Below are 24,311 nucleotides of genomic sequence, written 5' to 3'. Positions count from 1 at the left end.
AGACCAAGTCAGCACGGCTTTTGTGTGGGGAAATCTTGCCTGACCAATTTACTTCAATTCTTTGAAGGAGTAAACAAACATGTGGACAAAGGGGAACGGTTGATACTGTGTATCTGGATTTTCAAAAGGCGTTTGATAAGGTACCTCATGAAAGGCTACAGAGGAAATTGGAGGATCATGGGATAGGAGGAAATGTCCTATTGTGGATTAAAAACTGGTTGAAGGATAGGAAACAGAGAGTGGGGTTAAATGGGCAGTATTCACAATGGAGAAGGGTAGTTAGTGGGGTTCCTCAGGGGTCTGTGCTAGGACCGCTGCTTTTTAATATATTTATAAACTAGTAAAAAAGCCCCGTTTCTGATGCAAATGAAACGGGGGCTAGCAAGGTTTTATTCTGTGTGCATGTGGGAGTGTGTGTGTCCCTGCCCTCTGCCCTCTCTCCCTTCCCCTCTGCTCTCTGTCCCCACCCCCCTAGGAGTCGAGTCCTTCAGTGTTAAGTTTCCTGCTGTGTTTGTATTACAGAGATAGTGAGGGCTTCTGCCCTCTCTCCCCTCCCCCCCTCCCGAGTCCTTCACTGTTACAGAGAGAGCAATTTGATTTCGTGCTTTTCTGTGTTTTCCTTCACTGTTTGTGGTACAGAGAGAGCGAGGGCGGGGCAGACACTCATGGGGAAACCGGATATCTCTGTCCCTGCCCTCTGCCCTCTCTCCCCTCCCCCCTCTGAGTCCTTCACTGTTACAGAGAGAGCGATTTGATTTCATGCTTTGCTGTGTTTTCCTTCACTGTTTGTGGTACAGAGAGAGCGAGGGCGGGGCAGACACTCATGGGGAAACCGGATATCTCTCCCCCTTCACACTTCCAGCTGGAGGCTTCATAGAACGTTGGTGGTGCCTTTTATATAGAGAGATGATTTAGAGATGGGAGTAACTAGCGAGGTAATTAAATTTGCTGACGACACAAAGTTATTCAAAGTTGTTAAATCGCGACAGGATTGTGAAAAATTACAAGAGGACCTTACGAGACTGGGAGGCTGGGCGGCTAAATGGCAGATGACGTTTAATGTTTAGTGCAAGGTGATGCATGTGGGAAAAAAGAACCCGAATTATAGCTTCGTCATGCAAAGTTCCACGTTAGGAGTTACGGACCAAGAAAGGGATCTGGGTGTCGGCATCGATAATACACTGAAACCTTCTGCTCAGTGTGCTGCTGCGGCTAGGAAAGTGAATAGAATGTTGGGTATTATTAGGAAAGGTATGGAAAACAGGTGTGAAGATGTTATAATGCCGTTGTATCGCTCCATGGTGCGACCCCACCTTGAGTATTGTGTTCAATTCTGGACGCCGCATCTCAAGAAAGATATAGTAGAATTGGAAAAGGTGCAGCGAAGGGCGACTAAAATGATAGCGGGGATGGGACGACTTCCCTATGAAGAAAGATTAAGGAGGCTAGGGCTATTCAGCTTGGAGAAGAGACGGCTGAGGGGAGACATGATAGAGGTATATAAAATAATGAGTGGAACAGGTGGATGTGAAGCGTCTGTTCACGCTTTCCAAAAATACTAGGACTAGGGGGCATGCGATGAAACTACAGTGTAGTAAATTTAAAACAAATCGGAGAAAATTTTTCTTCACCCAACGTATAATTAAACTCTGGAATTCGTTGCCGGAGAAAGTGGTGAAGGCGGTTAGCTTAGCAGAGTTTAAAAAGGGGTTGGACGGTTTCCTAAAGGACAAGTCCATAAACCGCTACTAAATGGACTTGGGGAAAAATCCACAATTCCAGGAATAACATGTATAGAATGTTTGTACATTTGGGAAGCTTGCCAGGTGCCCTTGGCCTGGATTGCCGCTGTCGTGGACAGGATGCTGGGCTCAATGGACCCTTGGTCTTTCCCAGTATGGCATTACTTATGTACCACTGGGAAGCTAGGGTCCACTGAGCTGATCTCATGTGAAGGCGGGCCATGGGAGTCACATGAACTGTGAAGGCCGCCCAGCAATCTCAACATCTGCCGAGCTGTGATCTGCTGAGACACTCTGACCCAAGAAACGAGGGACAGAAGACTGTGTCTGCCCTTGCTTCGGGGAGGTAGGCCTGAGCCGTATGAGTCCAGCAGAGCTCCTATGAATTCTAGTTGTTGAACTGGAAGAAGATGGAGTTTGGGTAATTTATAACAAACCTGAGTAGCTCCAGGAGTTAAATATTTATTTTTTATTTTTATTACATTTGTACCCCGCGCTTTCCCACTCATGGCAGGCTCAATGCGGCAGGCAATGGAGGGTTAAGTGACTTGCCCAGAGTCACAAGGAGCTGCCTGTGCCGGGAATCGAACTCAGTTCCTCAGTTCCCCAGGACCAAAGTCCACCACCCTAACCACTAGGCCACTCCTAGTCATCTGCATGGACTGCTGAGCTCCTGCCTCGGAAGTGCTCTTCACCAGCCAATCGTCGAGATAAGGGAAGATATGCACTCCCAGCTTGCGTAGAGACGCTGCCACTACTGCCAGGCATTTGGTGAACACCCGGGGCGTGGAGGCAAGCCCAAAGGGCAGTACACAATACTGAAAGTGCTGTGTCCCCAGAAGGAATCGAAGATACTGCCTGTGAGCTGGCAGTATCGGGATGTGTGTATAAGCATCCTTCAAGTCCAGAGAGCATAGCCAATTGTTTTCCTGAATCATGGGAAGAAGGGTGCCCAGAGAAAGCATCCTGAACTTTTCTCGAATCAGATATTTGTTCAGGGCCCTTAGGTCTAGGATGGGACACATCCCCCCTGTTTTCTTTTGCACAAGGAAGTACCTGGAATAGAATCCCAGCCCTTCTTGCCCCGGTGGAACGGGCTCGACCGCATTGGCGCTGAGAAGGGCGGAGAGTTCCTCTGCAAGTACCTGCCTGTACTGGAAGCTGAAGGACTGAGCTCCCGGTGGACAATTTGGAGGTTTGGACATCAAATTGAGGGAGTATCCTAGCCAGACTATTTGGAGAACTCACTGATCGGAGGTTACAAGAGGCCACCGCTGGTGAAAAAATTTTAACCTCCCTCCGACCGGTAGATCATCCGGCACAGACACTTTTATGTTGGCTATGCTCCCCTGGAGCCAGTCAAAAGCCCGTCCCTTGCTTTTGCTGGGGAGCTGCAGGGGCCTGTTGAGGCACACACTGTTGACATGAACGAGCGCGCTGGGGCTTAGCCTGAGCAGGCTGGCGGGAAGGAGGATTGTACCTGCACTTATTGTAAGTGTAGGGAGCATTCTTCCGACCCCCGTAAAAACGTCTACCTGAAGAGGTAGATGCTGAAGGCGTCCGGTGGGAGAGTTTGTCGAGTGCTGTTTCCCGCTGATGGAGCTGTTCTACCACCTGCTCGACCTTCTCGCCAAAAATATTATCCCCCTGGCAAGGAGGGTCCACAATCTGCTGCTGGACTTGATTCTCCAGGTCAGAGGCATGCAGCCATGACAGTCTGCGCATCACTATACCTTGAGCAGCGGCCCTAGACTCAATATCAAAAGTGTCATAAGCACCCCTGGTCAGGAATTTATGACATGCCTTCAGCTGCCTGACCACCTCCTGAAAAGGCTTGGCCTGCTCCGAAGGGAGCTGATCGACCAAGTCCGCCAGTTGCTTCACATTATTCTGCTTATGGATGCGCGTGTAGAGCTGGTAGGACTGGATCTTGGCCATGAGCATAGCAGAATGATAAGCCTTCCTCCCAAAAGAGTCCAGAGTTCTAGACTCCCGCCCCGGGGGCACCGAGGCATAATCCCTAGAACTCTTGGCCCTCTTGAGAGCAAAATCCACAACCGCAGAGTCATGAGGCAACTGTGTCTTCATCAACTCCGGGTCCCCATGAATCCGATATTGGGACTCAGCTTTTTTAGGGATGGTGGGATTAGTTAATGGTTTCATTCAGTTCGCCATCAATGTCTGCTTAAGGACATTATGTAGGGGAACAGTGGATGACTCCTTAGGTGGTGAAGGATAGTCCAGGACCTTGAACATCTCAGCCCTGGGCTCATCCTCAGTGACCACTGGGAAGGGAATGGCCGTAGACATTTCCCGGACAAAAGACGAGAAATTCAAACTCTCGGGGGGAGAAAGCTTTCTCTCTGGCGAAGGAGTAGGATCAGAAGGAAGACCACAAGACCCCTCATCCGAGAAATATCTTGGGTCTTCCTCTGCCTCCCACGAGGCCTCTCCCTCGGTATCAGACACAATCTCTCTGACCGCTGTCTGAAGCCGGGCCCGTCTCGACGCCGAGGAGCGATGCCCTCGATGACAGTGTTGAGAAGTGGACTCCCGTGCCGACGGCAATGAAGCTCCCTCCACCGACGTTGACGGGGAATCCACTTGGGTGGCAGCCGACGCCGACACCACAAGCAGTACCGACGCCGAGGGCCTCACCACAGACGGGGGAGCCAGCCGTCGCATCTGTCGACAGTACCGTAGGCGCAAGCACCCCCGGTACTGGAGCAGACGAGAAAAGCTGGGGAGTCGGTGCAGGAGTCGAAGCCCAAATCTGGTGAGGAGGCGGAGGCGGTACTGGGCTGTCCGGAGAAGTACGCATCGACACCTGTATGGAGGGTGAGCGGTCCTCCCGGCGTCGACGTTTCACGGGTGCCGAATCCTTCGGCGTCCCAGAGCTCTCGGTACCGTGACGGGAGGGCGACCGATGACAGTGCTTCTTTGCCTTCGCTCAAAGCACGGTCTCGGTACCTCCCCGGTACCGACGAGGAAGACGTTGAATTCAAACGTCTTCTCGGGGTCGGGTCCGAAGATGGCCGGTCCCGATGGGCCTGCACCGCAGGAGCCCTCGAGGCAGGTGGAGACTCACTTGATGGCCCACTGCTGCCAGCGTGAGATGATCTCTGGACAGCCATTACCTGTGCTCTGGACGTCGATGCACTCTCCAGTGCCGACATCGACACAGCCGCCACCGATCTCGGTACCGCTGCCAATGTCGACGCCGAAGAACCGGGCGAAGCATGAAAGAGGCGCTCCGACTGAGCTAATCTCGACGCTTGTGTCCGCTTTTTAAGGCCACGATACAAAGTACAAGCGTCGGGGCGATGACTTGCCCCAATACACTGAATACACCAAGCGTGTGGATCAGTGACTGAGATTGCCCGGCTGCACCGAGTGCACTTCTTGACGGAAAATCCCAGCGGTGAAATCAAAAGACACGATGGCACCAAAAAATGGGAAAAACAAAACCCCATACGGGCGACCAACAGGGCCGCACATGAAACGAAACAAAAAAAGAAACTTCCGACAAACTTTTTTTTTTTTTAGAACAAGTGAACGGACTCTTGAAAAAACGAGAGAACAAGAAAAAAAAAAAAAAGACTGTAAATCGCAAGGGCTCTCTCCTTAGGCAAAGAGCGACCGTAAAACAGCCGCCCTGACCACGGAAAAAAAAGAGACTGAGGGGCATGGTCGCGCATGCGCGGTGCGTGCACTCGTGTGCACGAGGGCTCTAGCAAGCTTTGTTGCTAGGAAGATTTCCGGACCTGGGGCTGCTGTCGGACCTCAACCCATCAGTGAGAACAAGCAGCCTGCTTGTCCTTGGAGAAATTGACTATACACTGTTTTGGGTTTGAAGAAGCCAACCAGACGATCAATGTGGAATAATGATTCAGATAAATAATAGCTGGGGATAATCAGGTTAATACCAAGTTTTCTTTGTAATCTTCTGTAATCTTTTTATTTTCCTTATAACTTTTCTTCATATGGTTTTGTTTATGTCTGTTTTGTTTTTTGCTCATGTTCTTTCACACTTCCTGCATATTTTTTTCATGTGTAGTAGTTTGCCATTAAACCAGGGGCATGGTTGTTTATTATTCCTTGTTTTTGTTTTGAGTGGTGCTAATTTGTTTAGTGTGTTTTCGCTACCTTTGTCCCATTCTTTCATGAAGTTAATTCTTCGGGTGATACGTTGTTCTGTTCATTCAACACTGTTGTCCAGAAGGTGTGGTTGTCTATTTTCCCTCTGGCTGTGAATGTGTGTGGTGTCCTTGGTTCTCTTCTTTTTGCCGTTTTCTTTCCATTCCATTCTTTCCATTTCCAGTGTGAAGGTGAGATTGCTGTGGCTTGACTATGGTACCTCTTCCCATTTATGGTTTTCTAATTTGTGGCTGTTTGTTGAAAGTCTGTGTGCTAGTATGTCTAATAGATGTTCCTTTGTGTGAGATGTGGCGTCTTGTGCTGTTTTAAAGTTCCACTGGTTTATGAAGTTCATTAGTAGTCATCTAAGTAGTAAGCCCAGCTTTCAGGCAGCACATGAACTGTATTCAAGGAAGATGTAACCTATAGGAAGGCTTTTAAAAAACTGTATTTCAAAGAGCTTGCTTCAGGACCCTTTATTGTGGGGGAGTCTCCCTGAAGGATTATGGACAAATGAGTGCAGCTTCATAAGTCACACAAGTATATGTGCATCATATCATAACCCCACACACTACACTCTGGTAACCCTCTGCAGTTCTAACAAGCAGCATATCATGCTATTTTAGATTCAGGTATACATTAGACTACAAAGCAAAGAATCTTGTACTTACATTCCTGCTTAAATGTGAAATATTCTGTGAGGTGTCTGCATTCATGGTTTCCTCGGAGTAGGAAGAGCGTTTTTGGATGATTAATTTTTAAACTCCACAAATACAGCACACACTATAAAGAAAAAAAAAAGATAGGTGTATATATTGAAGCATGACCACTAAAACTCATGGAACTCATAGGGTTACACAAATGAACTCTTGAAGATCTCAGGAGAAACATCAAGAAACTAAAGGGAAAAGTATCACCAAATTTGCAATAGACTGCCTCTCTGGGGCCGATGCACAAAGCTTACAGTGCTAGGAATGTCTGATTTTGACTGGTTCTATCCAGTCTAGCATGCGTGTTATTTAGCAACCAACGCACAAAGGGGTTCTGCATCCATCTTGCCAATCGCAGTAGTGGGCAATGATAATCCTATGTAAATGTAGATCTACAAGCTGACTAGTATTAAAATGAGCATTCCAAGCAATGCACAGCACGGAGTGCCTACCTTTAACATGCAAAATTTTCCGTGAGCCCGGGAGCTGTTGCTGTGTGAGGGTGACTTCTGGGAGAAGCAATCTGCTTGCATTTTTCAACAGCAAAACTTGACTGAGAGCAGAGAACAGCTTAGAGGGGTGGAGAAACAAAGGGGGGGGGGGAGCTTTCAACAAGGAAGAGATTTTTTTCAATAGTAAATTACTCTGATGCTGCCTCCACCTTCCTCCTGCAGCTTGTCTTCTCTCAGGCTGCCCCCCCCCCCCCCCCAATGATTTCGCTTGGGAATCTCCTTCTTGCTGAAAGCCCCACTAGATGACATCACAGGGGATTTCTTCCAGCCAACTGGCTGTGTGCTTGTGCTTCCCCCCCCCCCCCCCCCCCGACATCACAGGGGCAGACAGCCAATCACAGGGAAGCCCCTATGATATCAGCAGGGGGAAGCAGAGAACCAGACAGCCAATCGGCTGGGGAAAACCCCTATGTTGACAGCTGGGATGGCTTTCAGCAAGGAGGAGATTCCCAAGCAATCATCTGGGGGCAGCCTGAGGGAAGGCAAGTAAGCTGCAAGAGGAGGTGCAGGAGGAAGGTGTAGCCAGAATCAGAGCACTGCAGGTAACTTCTCCTGTGGATCTAAATGGACACAGTTTTTAACAAGGACTTTTGAGCACCGGCCCCTCTATGAGGTTTTTCTTTCCTGGAGACTGGTTAGAGCTAAAGGTAAAACAAAAATCTCTTAATCATTGCTTTCTCTTCTATACAGTCTCCAATCAGCAAGAGACAGAAAACACAAAAGATGGGCCCACATAAGAGCTACCGCTGCTAATGCAAGAAAGACCTTTAAGACAATGTTTAATACATACAAACCATCAACACAGACTAATATGTAGCACTTACTAACCTGTAGTTCCTTGAAATATTTTCAGGTTTAGCTCTTGCTCTGCAGTTGAGACCTTTATGTCAATCAACATGACAATTACCCAAAGTTGATGTACTATGAGAGTTGGAAAACACTAAGGTCCAAATGTCTATTCAGCAGAAGAAACAGATGAATAATTTACTAATTACAACTTGGTAGCTCAGTACTATTAATGCTAGTCTGTCACACTTTATCTGCAGTCCCTTCTTCACATTAGTGTTGTATTAATAAAAAAAAAGCATTAGAAATTGTAAAAAATGTTAGGACTGCACACTAATCACAATTAACGCATTATTAATCACAATTAATAATTGCTTGCTGCCCACCTTGCGACTCCATCCCATACCTTCTCCCCCCTCCACCACCACCATTGTGCATGGTCCAGCATTTCTCCCTCCCCTCCTGGACCTGCCTGCTGCTCCCCGTCAGGTCTCCCCCACAACTCAGTGTATATTCTGAAGTGCAAGCAAGTCTTTGACCCCACAGTGCCAGCAGCAGCCATAACCATACTCAAAGGTTGCCTGTGGCCTACACCGGCCTTTCCCTCTGGTCCACCCCTCCCCTTCTGACACAACTTCCTGTTTTTAGAAGGGTGATATGTCAGAGGAAAAGGCCTGGTGCAGGCTGCAGGCAGTTCTTGAGTATGACTGCTGCTGGCACTGTAGGGCCGAAAACTAGCTCATGTTTGTTTCAAAAGTACATTGGGAGGAAAGGAATTGAGGGAGAACGATGGGAAGTTAAAAAGGGAGGGAGAGATGGTGGGGGGGAGGGGGGAGATAGGGTCAGATGATGGGCCTGGGGTAGAGAGGGTTGAGGGAAGGAAGAAAAAGAAAGGTGTTGACTTGGGGGAGGGGAGGGATGGAGAGTCAGTTGGACCTAGAAGCGGGAGAAAGGAAGATATTATGCCTATAATCAGTGGCACAGCCACTGGAGTGGGGGGAGGGGCATTGGAGACCTGGGCAACCCACTTTGGACTCTGGACTCCTCCAAAGCTGTAGTATTGGTTCAATGGCTAGTGGGGTAGCTGAAGCCCCCACCAGACAAAGAACTCCGCCATTTTAGTCACCCCCTTCCTCCTCGTACTACCTCAGGGGGGAGAATTCAGTGGCATTTGTCCTGGAAGCACAGTATCTGGCAATCCTGGTACTGCAAGCAATTCAACAGGGGGGAAAACGTTGAGTATCTCATGTTTCTGTACATATTAATTCAGAATGCGATGTATAACCACTCGCAGTCGGTGACTAGCATCTCACTGGGGACTTATCCAATTCACACGTTCAAGCCTAACAGGCTCCACTGTGCTATTAAGCTCCATCAGTAATAATTCTAGCAGCCTGAAGTTGATTCATGCACGAACTCAGCATGCTTGGGGAGTGCAAGTGTCGGTGACTGGAGGCATGCCGCTGACTTCCTCGCTACTGAGGCAGTAATGAGGAGGAAGGGGGTGACTCAGGTAGTGGATTTCTTCACTAGCCACTGAACAGGTACTGCAGCTTTGGAGGGGGCTGGGCCCAAGCCCAAAGTGGGGGGCCCAGGTTCCCAAAGCCTGCTACTGGTTAAAGGCTCAATATCTTCCTTCCTTTTTCCTATCACCAGGTCCATCATTTCTTTTCCCTGCCTCCCCCCTCCCCCCGAAGTCCAATACCTCTCTATTTCTTCCTTCCCTCTACCTTCTCCACCCTAGATCCATTATCTCTCTCCCCTGCCTCCTCTGAGCCCATCTCTCCCTCTTCTCCCTCCTCTTCCCTACCTATTCCCCTTCCCCCCCCCCCCCCCCCCGATTATGGCTGCCGCTGCAAAGCCGAAGACTTCTTTGCAAGTCAAAAAGGTACACTGAGTTGAGGGGAGGGGGGACCTGAGAGTCATGTGGGAGCTGAGAGGGATGCTGGACCATGCACCGGTGAGGGAGATATGGAAGGGAGGCAGAAGGTGGGCAGCACACAATTAAATGTTTTAATCCCAATTAATAATTAACATGCTAATCATGATTAACATACAGCCCTAGTTGCTATATTTTAGAAATCAGTAGAATTGATTTTTTGGAGGTTTGGAAGCTAAACTAGACTCCAGGATCATTTTCAGAAACAGTGTGTACAGTATGCCTACCGATGCATTTGCATCCGCAAAAGAAAAAGCAGGGAACAGACCAACTGTATATCCAAACAGTGCATTTATTGAAGCAATACAAATAAAACAGACTCAACAGTCCTGCGTTTTGGCGCCTACAGCGCCTGCCTCAGGAGTCAAGTTCTCTCAGCCAGTGATAATAATAAAGCAAGGCTAAGATATCAAAGGTAACAGCATCAATAACAGATTGTCAACTGCTCCTCTCGCCCGAGTTATTGGCTCTCGCTCCCACACTTGAACGTGCTGTCTGCTTCTGACTCCATACTCGTCAGTGCTGTTCGCTCTCGCATCCACACAGTTCAGCTAGCCAGGCTTTTCCCCACAGTTCAGCTAGCTAGGCTTTTCCCCACAGTTCCTCAGTAAGGCCTCAGAAATCAGCAAGGCCTCAAAATTCACATCAGCCAGCCCAGCTTTAAACACAGTTCAACAAGTCAGGCTAGAAATGATCCACCACCCACAACTGTCAACAACTTATCTCTTGACATCCACCCACCGGATCCTCCTGACTTCACTGCCTCCTCCTGTACTTCAGCTCATCCGGAAGTTACTCCCCTCCTTCCATCTCTCCCTCCAACACCTCCATCCTTTCCTCTCCTACTACTTCCTCTTTTGTCTCCCCCAACTCCTCCCATTCTCCACACCCCCACTCATATATTCCACACCCTCCCCAGCTGACTCCATTTCCCAATCAGCCCCATCTTTTTCCTTCTCCTGCAACTCAGGTTCTCGATTGTCATGACCCCTCTTATTCTTCCAGGCAGTCTGGAATCTGTGTTCTCTATGCTCCTGCCTCCTCCCCTCCCGCAATGCATTCTGGGTTCTGTAGTTCTGGTCTTGTGTCTCCCTCTCCCGCAATGCATTCTGGGATCTGTAGTTTTTCTGCTCTGGTTTTTCCCTCTCCTGCAATGCATTCTGGGATCTGTGGTTTCTCTGATTCTCACAGGATGTAATGATGCAATGAAAATCGTCAAAGCAAAATGTAGTATGTTGCAATGGACAAAAAAAAACGCATCGGCTCTCAAATGCTCTCCAAACCCTAGTATACACTGCAGAAGTGGAATACTTACTGGAAAGAAGATTAGAGATAACTGCCTTGGAATACCCTCTGCATTTCAGTCTCACACTCTCAAAAGCCAGGCCGTAAGACCAAGATGGAAGGGGTCATCCATCACTAGCAGGTCATGATGCAGGAGATCCCCGGAAGTTGGCAGCCGAAGAGTGCAATTCACCAAGAGATGAATCATGTCTGCATGTCAAAGATGCTTCAGCCAATCCAGAGCCACCAAGTCCAGATGTAGGGCAATGCACCTCAGATGCCAAGGAAGGAAAACATACAACAGCCCCGACGTGGGCCAGGGCTGGACCACCACATCCCTAGGAACCTAACACCTTCCGACAAATGAAGAATAGGACTTTGGCGCTGCTTTTTGTGGCCATCAACTGCATAACTGGAGGACCCCAGTGATCCACAATCTGTTGGAACACCACTACAGAGAGGGACCATTCCTCTGGGTCCAGAGGATGACAGCTGAGAAAGTCTGCCTGAATGTTCTGCACCCCCACAATTTGTGCCAGAGAGCCCGCTGAGATGCCTCTCTGCCCACTTGAACAGCATGTGGTACTCAAGAGCCTAGGGCATACTGCTGGAGCTCCCTTGATGGTTCACATAAGCGAAGCTGTTGCATCTTCAGAGAACACCGACTGCCTTCCTACGTGGACAGGTGAGGTGCAATTCGCTGAAGGGCCAGACGAATAGCTCTCAGCTCCAACCAGTTGATGGACCACGAGGCCTCCTCCCTGGTCCAAATGCTCGAGTTACCAGATTATGAGTGCGCCCCCCAACCTGACAGGCTAGCATCTGTAGTTGGACTTTCGGAGCCATCATGACATACTGCGTCTGGCTGGAGTTGTCGACTGTAGTCCTTTAAAACCGGAGATCACCGGCTGAGTAAAGACACTTGGAGAGGCCCCCATATGGGTCTGCACCCATGTTGCCACCACTGACCTAAGGACCTGAATGTAGTCCCAAATCTGTGGATCACGTTGCAGCAGCAGTAGACATATCTGATGTTGAAGCTTCAGAATCTTGGGCTCTAGAAGAAAAACCTTCCCCTAGTTGGTGTCAAAAAATACCCCCCCCCCCCCAAGATACTCCAGGTGTTGGGAGGGGTGAAGCTTAATCTGGGAGAAGTTCATGATCCAACCCACATACTGGGAACTGATGGGGCTCGTATTGAATTTTATAAGTTCTTGAAAGCCAGTGATTAAGCCCACTGACACCCTGAGGAAAGCACAATGATGCTACCCAAGCCAGTGAAAGATCTGATGGCCCCAGAGCCCTATAGACCAATACCTTTGTTATGTTTTGAAGCGAAATTGCTGGCCAAGGTTTTGGTAACAGACTTGCTCAAGTGTTGTCGGCCCTTGTAACAGAGCTGCAGGCTGGTTTTGCTTGACAGCATTATGCAGTTAAAAAAGGATCCAAAACCTCTTGGCTACTCCTAAGATCTCTAGAAATAGGGGGAGCCTTCTCTGCTCATAAGTTTTGATACAGAGAAGGCCTTTGATTAAGCTCAGTGGGAGTTTCTGAACAGGGTCCTAAAGACTTATGGTATAAATGGTCTATTTAGAAACACTATTGAGACCTTTTACTATGAACTAAGGGCCAATGTTTGGGTTGATGAGGTACTTTCAGAGATGTATCCATCAGGGCTGTCCCTTATCCCCTCTATTTGTTCTCACTTTGGATCCACATATTAGGGAAGTATAGTCTAACCCAGAAATTAAGAGCACTGACCTGGCAAGATGATCTTTTGTTCATCTAGCAGATCCACAAACATCCCTTCCTTGCAGTCATGGACAGCTTCCATGAATATGGTGATTTCTCAGGCTTTAAGTTAAATTTGACTCTAACAGATGTAACACTGCAGGCGATTTGGGAGGGACAGTTTCCTTAGACATAGGCAAGGAATTCATTTAGATATCTAGGTATTCAGTTTAGGTCCACTCCCCCCCCAGCACCCTTACTGGGCAACAGATTGCTTTTGGTGACTAAACAGCAGCTTGGAGGTTTCTCCTGCTTTGAGTGGCAGGATCTGCTTGTTCCACATGACACTTTCCCAGATGGCTATATGTTTTGCAACAAATTCCAATCCACTTATTACCATGACTAGAGAAATAATTGTGTTGGAGGGGGAGGGAGAAACCTAAATTGAAAATTAAATGACTTTATGGAAACTGGAAGGGGGGTGAGGGTATTAGGATTGCCAAACTTAAAGTTACATTAACAGGCATATTTACTACAGAATCTTGTGATTGGATTTGGACAGACCAGAATATATTCCACTGACAAAAAAAAAAGGTTCATAACTCCATGAATTATTTATTTACAAGTACACAATAAAGATTATAGGAATTATTAGGAAAGGGATGCAAAATAACACCAAGATTATTATAATACCTCTGTATCGCTCCATGGTGTGACCTCACCTTGAATATTGCATTCAATTCTGGTCACCGTATCTCACAGATACAGCAGAATTAGAAAAAAAAAAAAAAAAAAAGAGCAACCAAAGTGATAAAAGGGGATGAACTCCTCCCATATGGAGGAAAGGTTAAAGAGGTTAGGGCTCTTCAGCTTGGAAAAGAGATGTCTGAGTGGGGATATGATTGAGTTCTACAAAATCCTGAGTGGTGTAGAATGGGTTGAAGTGAATAGATTTTCACTCTTTCAAAAAGTACAAAGACCAGGAGACACTCAATGAAATTACATGGAAATACTTTTAAAACAAATAGGAGGAAATATTTTTTCACTCTAAGAATAGTTAAGCTCTGCAACTCATTGCTACAGGATGTGAACGGTTAGCGTATCTGGGTTTAAAAAAATGTTTGGACAAGTTCCTGAAGGAAAAGTCCATAGTCTTATTGAGAAGGACATGGGAGAAGCCAATGCCTGCCCCGGGATTGGTAGCATGGAATGTTGCTACTAACTGGGTTTCAGACAGATTCTTGTGACCTGGATTAGCCACTGTTGGAACCAGGATACTGGGCTAGATGGACCACTGGTCTGACCCAGGATGGCTGTTCATATGTTAACTCCTCAAAACTATAGCCTGTTATCTCTTAATGAAGTTTCTATGGGAGACAAGGCCAGTATTAGCTGATCTACAGGGTCAAAACCCTAACTGTAGTGACCCACGTTAGGAGGAATGTGGCCTTTCCACAGGGATTAGACAATGAGGTCTTTGCTCGCTAGGCAAGTAATGGATTACAATTGCTGGCACACACTTTTTTTTTTTTTTTTAAAGAGAAGATGGTGAACTTTTGACAAGCTTCTAATTGAAGAGGGGATCACTTTGCCTGTGCTCAGATAATTCATTATAAAAAAATAATAGATCTGGTGGCCCTTCAGTCTGGTCTAAACTGGAAATTTTTTGACCTCTTTGAAGATGATGCTCAGGAATGTATTTTTGTAACAAACGTGCATCAGGCGCCACGCTCTCCGAGTAATACTAAACTTCTGGAAACATGGGCTGCTGATTTGGGGGTAGAGACTGCAGTAGACCATATTTTGATTATTGTATACGGATGAATTAAAAAACGGGGGAGAACTAATATAAACCAAGGATTTTCTATTCCAGCATTCCTCAACTTCCCTCCCTTTCCCCTCTCCTCCATAGTGTCCTCTCTCTTCCATTGCCGCCACCCACCCGAAGAGCTCCTACATCTTCCCTCCCTCAAATAAATGAAGCCCCTCTCCCGGACCCACCCATAAGCGCACCCCCCTCTCCGGGTCTATTCTACCGCCCTGGTACTCTACTGGTGAGTTGGGGCAGGAGTCATCTCCGCTCGCTCCTACCCATGCGGTCACCGTGGGAAAATGGTTGCCATGACTTTCAACAGCATTCTTGTGAGACTGCTGCCATTTTGGCAACAGAGCCGGTTCAGGCAGAAGCCACAGGGCAGTAATGCATATAAATAGACATGCAAACTCACGCTCACATATAATTTTTGGCCTTTTTCATGATAACCCAAGAATGGGAATTTTCTGTCTAGTAATTCCTCCTCTTTTAACTCCTACAGCACTCAGCCCTCGTGGGCACTACTACAGGGGAGTGAAACAGAGACCAAAAGCTTCAAATTAAAAGCTGAATCATAGCACTTTCTAGGATATCTCTGCCCAGTCTGAACACCTCTCTAGCAATTCCTGATGTGCAGTATACGTTTCGATACTGGCCTGGTGACATAGAAACAGGATGAAGGAGCTGCTGCAGTCTGGGCAGCTGCTGGAAAGGATGTGCCACAAATGTTGAAAAAGCAAAGATACTTACTTGTAGCAGGTATTCTCTGTGGACAGCAGGCGTCACATTCTCACAAGTGGGTAGATGTATCCAGCATAGCCCAGATCAGTAAAATGCTAAGAAAAAATAACGAGAGCTTTGTGGAAAGCGAGGAGTGCTCCAATAAGCATGCAAAAGTGCCTTCCCGCCCACAGACCGGCGCTGCCTTTCATTTTAATACAAAGGTAAAATATTAAATAAAATATGAAGAAACTCCAAGGGGAGGTAGGCAGGATTGTGAGAATATGAAGCCTGCTGTCCTCGGAGAATACCTGCTACAGGTAAGTATCTTTGCTTTCTCCGAGGACAAACAGGCTTACCATTCTCACAAGTGGGGAATCCCTAGCATCCAGGCTCACCCAAAACACATACATTGGTCAACTGGCCCTTGTAATGGCAAGAACTTAAAGCAGATTAACCTGAAACTATATACAACTAGAGGAAGGTGCAGCCTGGAATAGAACAAAACGGGACAAGGATGGAGTTGGATTCTAGACCACAAACAGATTCTGTAACACTGACTGCCCAAACCGACTTTCATGTTGGGTATCTTGCTCAAGGCAGTAGTGAGATATGAATGTGTGAACTGAAGACCACGTTGCAGCCTTGCAAATCTCTTCAATGAAGGCTGACTTCAAGTGGGCTACCGACGAAGCCATGGCTCTAATATTCTGAGCCATGATATGGCCCACCAGTCAGCCCAGCCTGGGCATAAGTGAAGGAAATGCAATCTGCTAGCCAATTGGATATGGAGTGTTTCCCCGATTGCGACCCCAATCCTGTTGGGATCAAAAGAAACAAACAACTGGGCAGACTGTCTGGGGGGCTTTGTCCGCTTCATGTAAAAGGCCAACACTCTCTTGCAGTCCAAGGTGTGCAAGTTGCTTTTGCCAGGACGGGCATGAGGTGGAGGACAGAACATTGGCAAGACAATCGACTGGTTAAGATGGAACTCCGACGTCACTTTTGGCAGGAATTTAGGGTGTATGTAGAGGACTACGCTGTTGTGATGAAACTTAGTATAAGGTGCATCCACTACTAAGGCCTGAACCTCACTGACCCTACGAGCTGAAGTAACTGCCACCAAGAACACGACCTTCCAGGTCAAGTACTTCAGATGGCAGGAATTCAGTAGCTCAAAAGGAGCTTTCATCAGCTGGGTGAGAATGACATCGGGATCCCATGACACTGGTGGAGGTTTGATAGGGGGCTTTGACAAAAGCAAACCTCTCATGAAGAAAAAACTAAAGGCTGTTCAGAGATAAGCTTACCTTCTACAAGCTGATAAGCACTAATTGCAACAAGGTGAACCCTTACAGAGTTGGTCTTGAGAGTTGGACTCAAGCAGGGTCTGTGTAAGACAAGAAAGGGGATCTATGGCCTTGCTGTCACACCAGACGGCAAACCTCCTCCATTTAAAATAATAACACCTCTTTGTGGAATCTTTCCTGGAAGCCAGCAAGACCTGGGAGACGCCCTCTGAAAGATCCAAGGAAACAAATTCTAGGCTCTCAACATCCAGGCCTTGATAGCCAGAGACTGGAGGTTGGAGTGAAGAAGTGACTCCCTCATTCTATGTGATGAGGGTCAGAAAACACTCCAATCTCCACGGTTCTTCGAAGGATAGTTCCAGAAGAGGAGGGAACCATATCTGCCGCGGCCAATAGGGCGTGATCAGAATCATGGTTCCGCGGTCTTGCTTGAGTTTCAACAAAGTCTTTCCCACTATAGAAGGCCTGTCCCCCAATGAAGAAGGAAGGCATCTCATGCTAGTCTGTCGTGAGCCTGAAGCAGAACCAAGGGACCTTCTGGTTGATCTGAGTGGTGAAAAGATGCACCGAGGAGGTGTCCCGTGCTCGGAAGATCTTGCGGGCTATGCCAAAATTTAGATACCACTTGTGAGGTTGCACTATCCTCCTCAGTTTGTCAGCCAGGTAGTTGTTTACGCCCGCCAGATAAGTGGCTTGAAAAAACATGCCATTTTGGCGAGCCCAATGCCACATCTGGACGGCTTCCTGACACAGAAGGCGAGATCCGGTGCCCCCCTGTCTGTTGGTGTAATACATGACAACCTGATTGTTTAATGAGAATAATTTGATGGGACAGACCATCTCTGAAAGCCTTTAGAGCATTCCAGATCGCTCGGAGCTACAGGAGTTTGATCTGAACATATGTTTCCTGGAGGGACCAAGCTCCCTGGGTGTGAAGCCCATCTACATGAGCTCCCCAACCTAGAAGAGATGCATCATCAGCACCTTTTGCGGCTGAGAAATTTGAAATGGAAGTCCCAAGATCAAATTGGACCGAATTGTCCACAATTGAAGAGAGCGAACAAATTCTGGGGACACTTGGATGACATCTTCTAGACTTCCTGTGGCTTGATACCACTGAGAAGCCAGGAGCCACTGAGCAGATCTCATGTGTAAACATGCCATGGGTGTTAACGTATAATTTGGAAGCCATGTGGCCAAACAATCTCAACATCTACCGAGCTCTGACCTACTGTGATGTTTGAATCTTGGATGCTAGCGAAAGAAGATTGTCCGCAAACGCCTCAGAGAGGTAAGCTCAGACATTTTTCGTATCGAACAGGGCTCCTATGAACTCCAATTGTTGAACAGGATGGAGATGGGACTTGGGATAGTTGATCACAAACCCTAGTAGCTCCAGCACCCGAATAGTCTTTCGCATGGACTCCTTAGCACAATCCTCAGAGGTGCTCTTCACCAGCCAATTGTCAAGATAAGGGAACACATGAACTCCCAGTCTGTGTAGCGATGCCGCAACTACTGCTAGACACTTGGCAAATACCCTGGGAGCTGACTTGAGGCAAAAAGGCAACACGTGGTACTGAAAGTGATGTGTTCCCAGTCAAAACCGAAGATACTTCCTATGGGCTGGATGTATCGGGATGTGTGTATAAGCATCCTTCAAGTCCAGAGAGCATAGCTAATCGTTTTCCTGAGTTATGGGAAGAAGGGTGACCAGAGAAACCATCCTGAACTTTTCTCAGACTAGGAATTTGTTCATGGCCCTTAGGTCTAGAATGGGAGGCATCCTTCCGGCCTTTTTCTGACCAAGGAAGCACCTGGAATAGAATCCCTGCCCTTCTTCCCCTGGTGGAACGGGTTCAACCAAATGGGCCTGGAGAAGGGTGGAGAGTTCCTCTGGAAGTACCTGCTTGTGCTGATAGCTGAAAGAATGGGCTCTCAGTAGACAATTTGGAGGCTTGGAAAGCAAATTGAGGGTGTATCTGAGCTGGACTATTTGAAGAATCCACTGATCGGAGGTTATGAGAGGCCACCTTTGGTGAAAAAACAACCTCCCCCCAAAGGCAAGTCATCCAGGGCAGACACTTTTACTGAGGCTATGCTCTGCTGGAGCCAGTCAAAAGCTCAGCCCTTGTTTTTGTTGGGGAGCAACAGGGGCCTTGGGTGCATGCTGTTGACGAGAACAAACACGTTGGGGCTGAGCCTGAGCAGGCTGGCAAGCCGCAGGAGTGTACCTACGCCTGGAATAGGAATAGGTGGCACTCTGTGACATACCAAAATACCTCCTGGATGAGGAGGCTGTTGCAGAAGACGCCCGGCGGGAGAGAGAAGACATAGCATCAGTGTGCTTCTTGATATGGTCAGCGACCTCCTCTCTGAAAAGATTTCCCCCCCCCCCCCCCCCCCAAGCGGCATCCACCATTCTCTGCTGGACAGAGTGGTTCAGGTCAGAGACGTGAAGCCATGTGAGTCTGTACATTGCTATAACCTGGACCGAGATCCTGGCTGCCATGTCAAAAGTGTCATAAACGCCCCTAGCTAAGAACTTGTGACACGCCTTCTGCTGCTTGATCAACTGTCGAAACGGCTCGGCCTGCTCTGGAGGGAACTCATCGACCAAGTCTGACAGCTGCCACACTGAGTTCTGCAAGTAGACACTCGTGAAGAGCTAGTGTGACTGAATACGGGTGGTGAGCACAGAGGCCTGATACATTTTTCTCCCAAAAGAGTCCAGGGTTCTAGCTTCTCTGCCTGGGGGAGCCAAGGCATAGTCCTAGTACTACTGGCTTTTTTGAGAGTGGCACTCACCACCATGGAGTCATGGGGTAACAGACTTCACCAACCCAGGTTCCCTGTGCATCCGATACTGGGTGTCAATTTTGCTGGGGCCCACAGGGACAGAGGGGATGCCCAGTTCCTAACGAGGACTGCCTTGAGTACCTCATGGAGAGGATCTGTCATTGCCTCCTTAAGGAGGTGTAGTCCAGGACCTCCAGCATCTTGGTCCTGGGCTCATCCTCCACTTCTATGGGAAATGGAATGGCCTCAGTCATTTCCTGTACAAAAGAGATGAATAAGAGGCTCTCAGGTGGAGAGAGTCTCTTCTCAGGTGGAGGGGAGGGCTCAGAAAGAATCCCTAAGACTCATCTGAGGAAAAGTACCCGAGATCCTCCTCTGATTCCCATGAGCACTCCTTTTCAGTATTGAATAGCACTCCCCTCAGGGATGTCAGAGACCAAGCCCGCCTCGACATCGAGGACCCATGCCCTCGAAAATGGTGTCAAGAAGCTGGCTCCCTTCTTGACTCCGATGAAGCTTTCTCCACTGACGTCGAAGGGGTACCAGCCTGGGTAGCTGTCGACAGCAGGGCGGTAAGCAGCACAGAAATCGGAGGCCACACTGTGGGCCAGGCGGGGCCACAGCAGAAGACATAGCAGGTGCAAGCACCCTTGATGCAGATGAACATCCCTGCATGAGGTCTTCCAGGAGCTCAGGGATCAAGGCCCAGATGCACTCATCGAGGGTCGCCATCAGTAAAGGCTGTAAAGCCGGTTGGAGTTCATGATGCAGAACTGCCGGGGCTGGTGCGGGAACAGGACCTCGGTTGCTAGGAGATGTACGCATTGGCACCTCCTGGATGGAGGAGGCGCAGTCCTCCCAGCGTAGATGCTTATCGGGTGCTGAATCCCTCGGCACCCCGGAGCTCCAGACACCAAATGTCGATGGAGATCAGTAACGGTGCTCAAATCCTCATTTTGCTCTGGGTCGGGTCCGATGATGGACGGTCCCAGGGGGCCTGTATAGTAGGAGACCTCGAGACAGATGGAGACCCACTCGATGCCCCACTGCTCCCAGTGTCTCGGGGTCTCATAGCAGCCATTCCTACCGTGACTCCCAGTGCAGCACTCGACATCAACGCCTCCAACCTTGATGCCGTCGTTGAAGAACCAACCCCGACTCCAAAAATCTTCTCGCTTTGAGCCTCTTGGGAAATTTGGGTCCTTTTCTTCATACAAAGACAAAAGGACACAATTGTCAGGGCTATGGTCTGGCCTGAGGCACTGCAGACACCAAGAATTGGTGTTTTTTCCTGAGATGGTTTGGTTGCACTATCTCTGACATCCTCCTTGCAAGGAGGATGTCAGAGATAGTGCTTCCTTCCTGACGCAGCAGTGAGAGCAGCGAAATGAGACGTTCTTGTTGAAGGGACAGAAGGAATTAGAGAACATTACAATGGGAAAGAGGAAATAAGCAGTGATACGTGCAACTTGTAGCTGGCAGCTCACGGACAACCCTGAAGCTAAGTACAGACTGTTTCTGTTTGGGTTGGATAGAGATCCACAAATGAAATGCTAAAGATTTAAGGAAAGAGAGAAAAGCTGGGTTGGATAATGTGAAGATTGAGCACTGCATTTAACCATATTCAAATGTAAATGAATGACAGAATCAGTCGCAGAAAATATTCTGCTTGGTACAAGGGGAAGCTGTTTTTCAGAGGACAGGAGTCACTGGTTTTTCTCCGATTGGGAGGTTTTTTTCCCTCTGACCTCTGACCTCTGAAAGATTTTGATAGTAAATACAGGACCAGTGATAATAAATACTTTCAGAAAACAGCTTGAGTATGAAGGATGCTGAGGGTATCCCCAGCCCATGCCATACGGCCACGCTGACTGCTGGCCGTGTCCTGCCGCTGGCCCTGGACTGTCAATCACCTGAGGTAATACAACATTAGAATTAAAGTAGTATACTATGCCATACTTTGAATATTTTTACTGCTATAATTGCCTATTGGTCATGTTTGATCTACTCTTACTGTACACAGCCTTGAGTGAATTCCTTCAAAAGACAGTAAAGCCTAATTATAAATAATAATAAATAAAGCTATATGCACTTTCTACAGCATTATAATGGTGTTATGGAGCTGGATGGAAGGCAATGCATAGTAAAATTTGAGCCAATGAAGGAAACTTTAAGGACCAAATACATATATTTTAGTAAAGAGATCCACACTTTTCAAGCGAAGTCTCAAATGGGACATTTCAGAACACTGAGGGCTAGGTCACCAGGAAGGTATGTTTGGAGGCCTGGATTTGATGGATTTTATGAAACTCTGATCTGTTTGTTTTCAGCTGTTTTATAAAGTGTTTTAGACCACCCTGTGTAAGCTTTCAGTAAGATTGTATAAACCTTTTATAAATGTCTGACTCTTTCAATGTTCTGAAATGCTGGAAAGGGTTGAGGGGAAGAAAGGCTCTCCAAAGGCGTGGCAGATACCATTAATATTGCTAGACTTCTCTGAAGTTGGCAACTCTGCCATTTCTCCAGGAACTTTGAATACAGTTCCTCCCCTCCCTTAAGTCTCCTTCCTTAATGGGGAAAGGGATCTGCAGTCGATACCCTCACTTTCTCCTATGCCCTAACTTCACTCCTCTCATCCACCTTTCACCTTCCTCCCATTCACCTCCTCCCAACTCGAGCAACTCTGGGGTTCATGGGCCCAGGAAACCACACCATTTCTGCTGCCATTGCACCTCTTTTGTTTCTGCTAGATGGAGCCTGGGAAATGCCTGCTAGTATCTCTGCAGTCAGATGTGGAGAAAAGCTGCTTCTGTGAGTCACAAACAGCCACAGGAAAACAAGCCCTGCAGGTTGGATGTTTTAACATATTTTTGAGAATCCTTGCCCTAGACAGAAGGCAAATCAGTGGAATGAGTCAAAAATCCCAAAGCTTACATGGTGTCCGGAAAACAAAAATGAGACCCCTTACATAGTTTCAAAATATCTTGCAATTGTTTAAACATTTAGTATGACCTTTGACAATACTGTACATTAGTATTTTTTTCCCCCTTAGTTAACTCAATGTGTCCTTCAACCTTGACACATTGACGAACTTTTCAATGCTACTGAGTTGTTGGCTCAATGAATTCTGGAGTTTCAAGAGTGCAACTGTTTTGTGAGCTCGATGTACTAGAGCTCCATGATGTTGAAAAACAAGGTACAGTCTCGATTATCCAACCTTCACTAATCCAACCATCCGACATATCAGACAGACCTCCTGGTGACGTCACCACATTGCTATTAAGAAATATTCATGACTTCTCTTCCTGTTTTCTGGCTTCACAAGCTCGAAGGAAGTCATGTTTGAGCTAAGACCGTGCTTCAGGGGCATAGCCACGGGCGGGCCTGGGCCCACCCAATTTGGGGTCAGGCCCACCCAGCAGCAGTGTTCCTTCCTGCACAGCGATTCCCACACACTGCCTGCCGGCTGCCACTCAACAATCTCCTTGCAGCTACTAAGCGCTAACCTGGAAGCCGAGCCTGCGACCGGAATCGCTGCTGGGCGGGCCTGCAAAGAGGGTAAGGGAAGATGGGGTGAAAGTTGCTGCACGGGGGAAGGGATGATGGGGAAAAGATGTTGCAAGGGGGAAGGGATGATGGGGAAAAGATGTTGCACGGGGGAGGGAAGACGGGGGACAGCAGCTGCACGGGGGGGGGGAGGGAAGATGGAAGAAAAGATGCTGCACAGGGAGGAGGAGGAGGAGGGAAGATGGAAAGATAAGGCATGGTGGGTGGGGGAGATGCTGCACGGGGAAGAAGGGAGAGATGAAGCAAAGGGGTGGAGGGGTGAGGAAGGGAGAAGTCTTGGCTGCATATGAGGTGGAGGGGAGGGAGACATGCTGCATAGAAAAGGGATAGGTGGTGAGAGGGGGAGAAATGTTGAACATAGGGGTGGAGAGGAGGGAGAAATGTTAGACATGATGGTAGAGGGGAGGAAGAGAGAGATGCTGCATGGGAAGGGGAGAGAGATGTTGGACCAGAACACAAGGGAGAGGGAGAGAGAAATGTTGGACATGATGGTAGAGGGGAGGAAGGTAGAGATGCTGTATGGGAAGGGGTGAGAGATGTTGGACCCAGAACACAAAGGAGAGGAAGAGAGAGATGGTGGACAGTGGGAATGAGAGAGGGAGATAGACATGGGGGTGGATGAGAGGGAGGGAGAGGTACACAGTAGGTGGTGAGGGGGGAAAATGCTGGGCCATGGGGGAGAGGACAGGATTGAAAAGAGAAGGGGCAGGAAAATATAAGGCTACTGGGGTGGGGTGGGGAGGGGATCAGATACTGGTTAGAAGGGTGGAGGGAGAAAGACGATGGGAATGGTGGAACCCTGTGGGAGAGGTCAAGAGGGGGAGGAGGGGGTGGCGAGGAAATGAATGAGAGATAGTGATTACAGAGGGTAGAAATATGGTAATGGGGAGTAGATTAAAGATAAAAGAGAAAGTAAGGATGGGGAGGAGCAAGATGGGGAATGGGAGAGCTAGTGGGTGAAAGAAGAAGATGGAAATTTGATAGGCAGTTGAAAAGTAAAAAGGAGACGAAGGAGGGTGAGAGAGAGGCAGAAAAGAGCTAAAAAGGAATGATCAATGTCAGAGGCAGGAATAATGAGGGAACAGACAGGAGAGAGGAGAAAAGACAAATGGATTGCAGCTGCTTGAAGAAGAATTAGCAGACGACAGAGAGGAAAGCAGAAAAGAGAAATTGGAACCAGCAAGATGGAAAAATAAAATGTCCAGACAACAAAGGTAGAAACAAAGCATTTTATTTTGAATGTTTTAAATGGAATATGTTA

The 24,311-nt window shown here is 47.9% G+C and overlaps 1 protein-coding gene across 2 annotated transcripts in view; it reads right to left on the bottom strand.

Annotated features, from left to right (window-relative positions):
• The window catches only part of PPP3CC (protein phosphatase 3 catalytic subunit gamma), a 200,682-nt gene that overhangs the window by 68,828 nt on the left and 107,543 nt on the right, over nt 1–24,311 (bottom strand). For both annotated transcript variants that reach the window (XM_030202021.1, XM_030202022.1), the window contains exon 4: nt 6,551–6,662. In XM_030202021.1, coding sequence (XP_030057881.1) covers nt 6,551–6,662 — 112 coding nt within the window. The remainder of the gene's footprint in view (nt 1–6,550; nt 6,663–24,311) is intronic.

The sequence above is a fragment of the Microcaecilia unicolor genome, chromosome 4 (genome assembly GCF_901765095.1).
Source record: "Microcaecilia unicolor chromosome 4, aMicUni1.1, whole genome shotgun sequence".
In the NCBI taxonomy this organism is placed as follows: domain Eukaryota; kingdom Metazoa; phylum Chordata; class Amphibia; order Gymnophiona; family Siphonopidae; genus Microcaecilia; species Microcaecilia unicolor.
The sequence above is the reverse complement of the archived record's forward strand: the minus strand, read 5'-3'. Positions and strand labels throughout refer to the sequence as shown.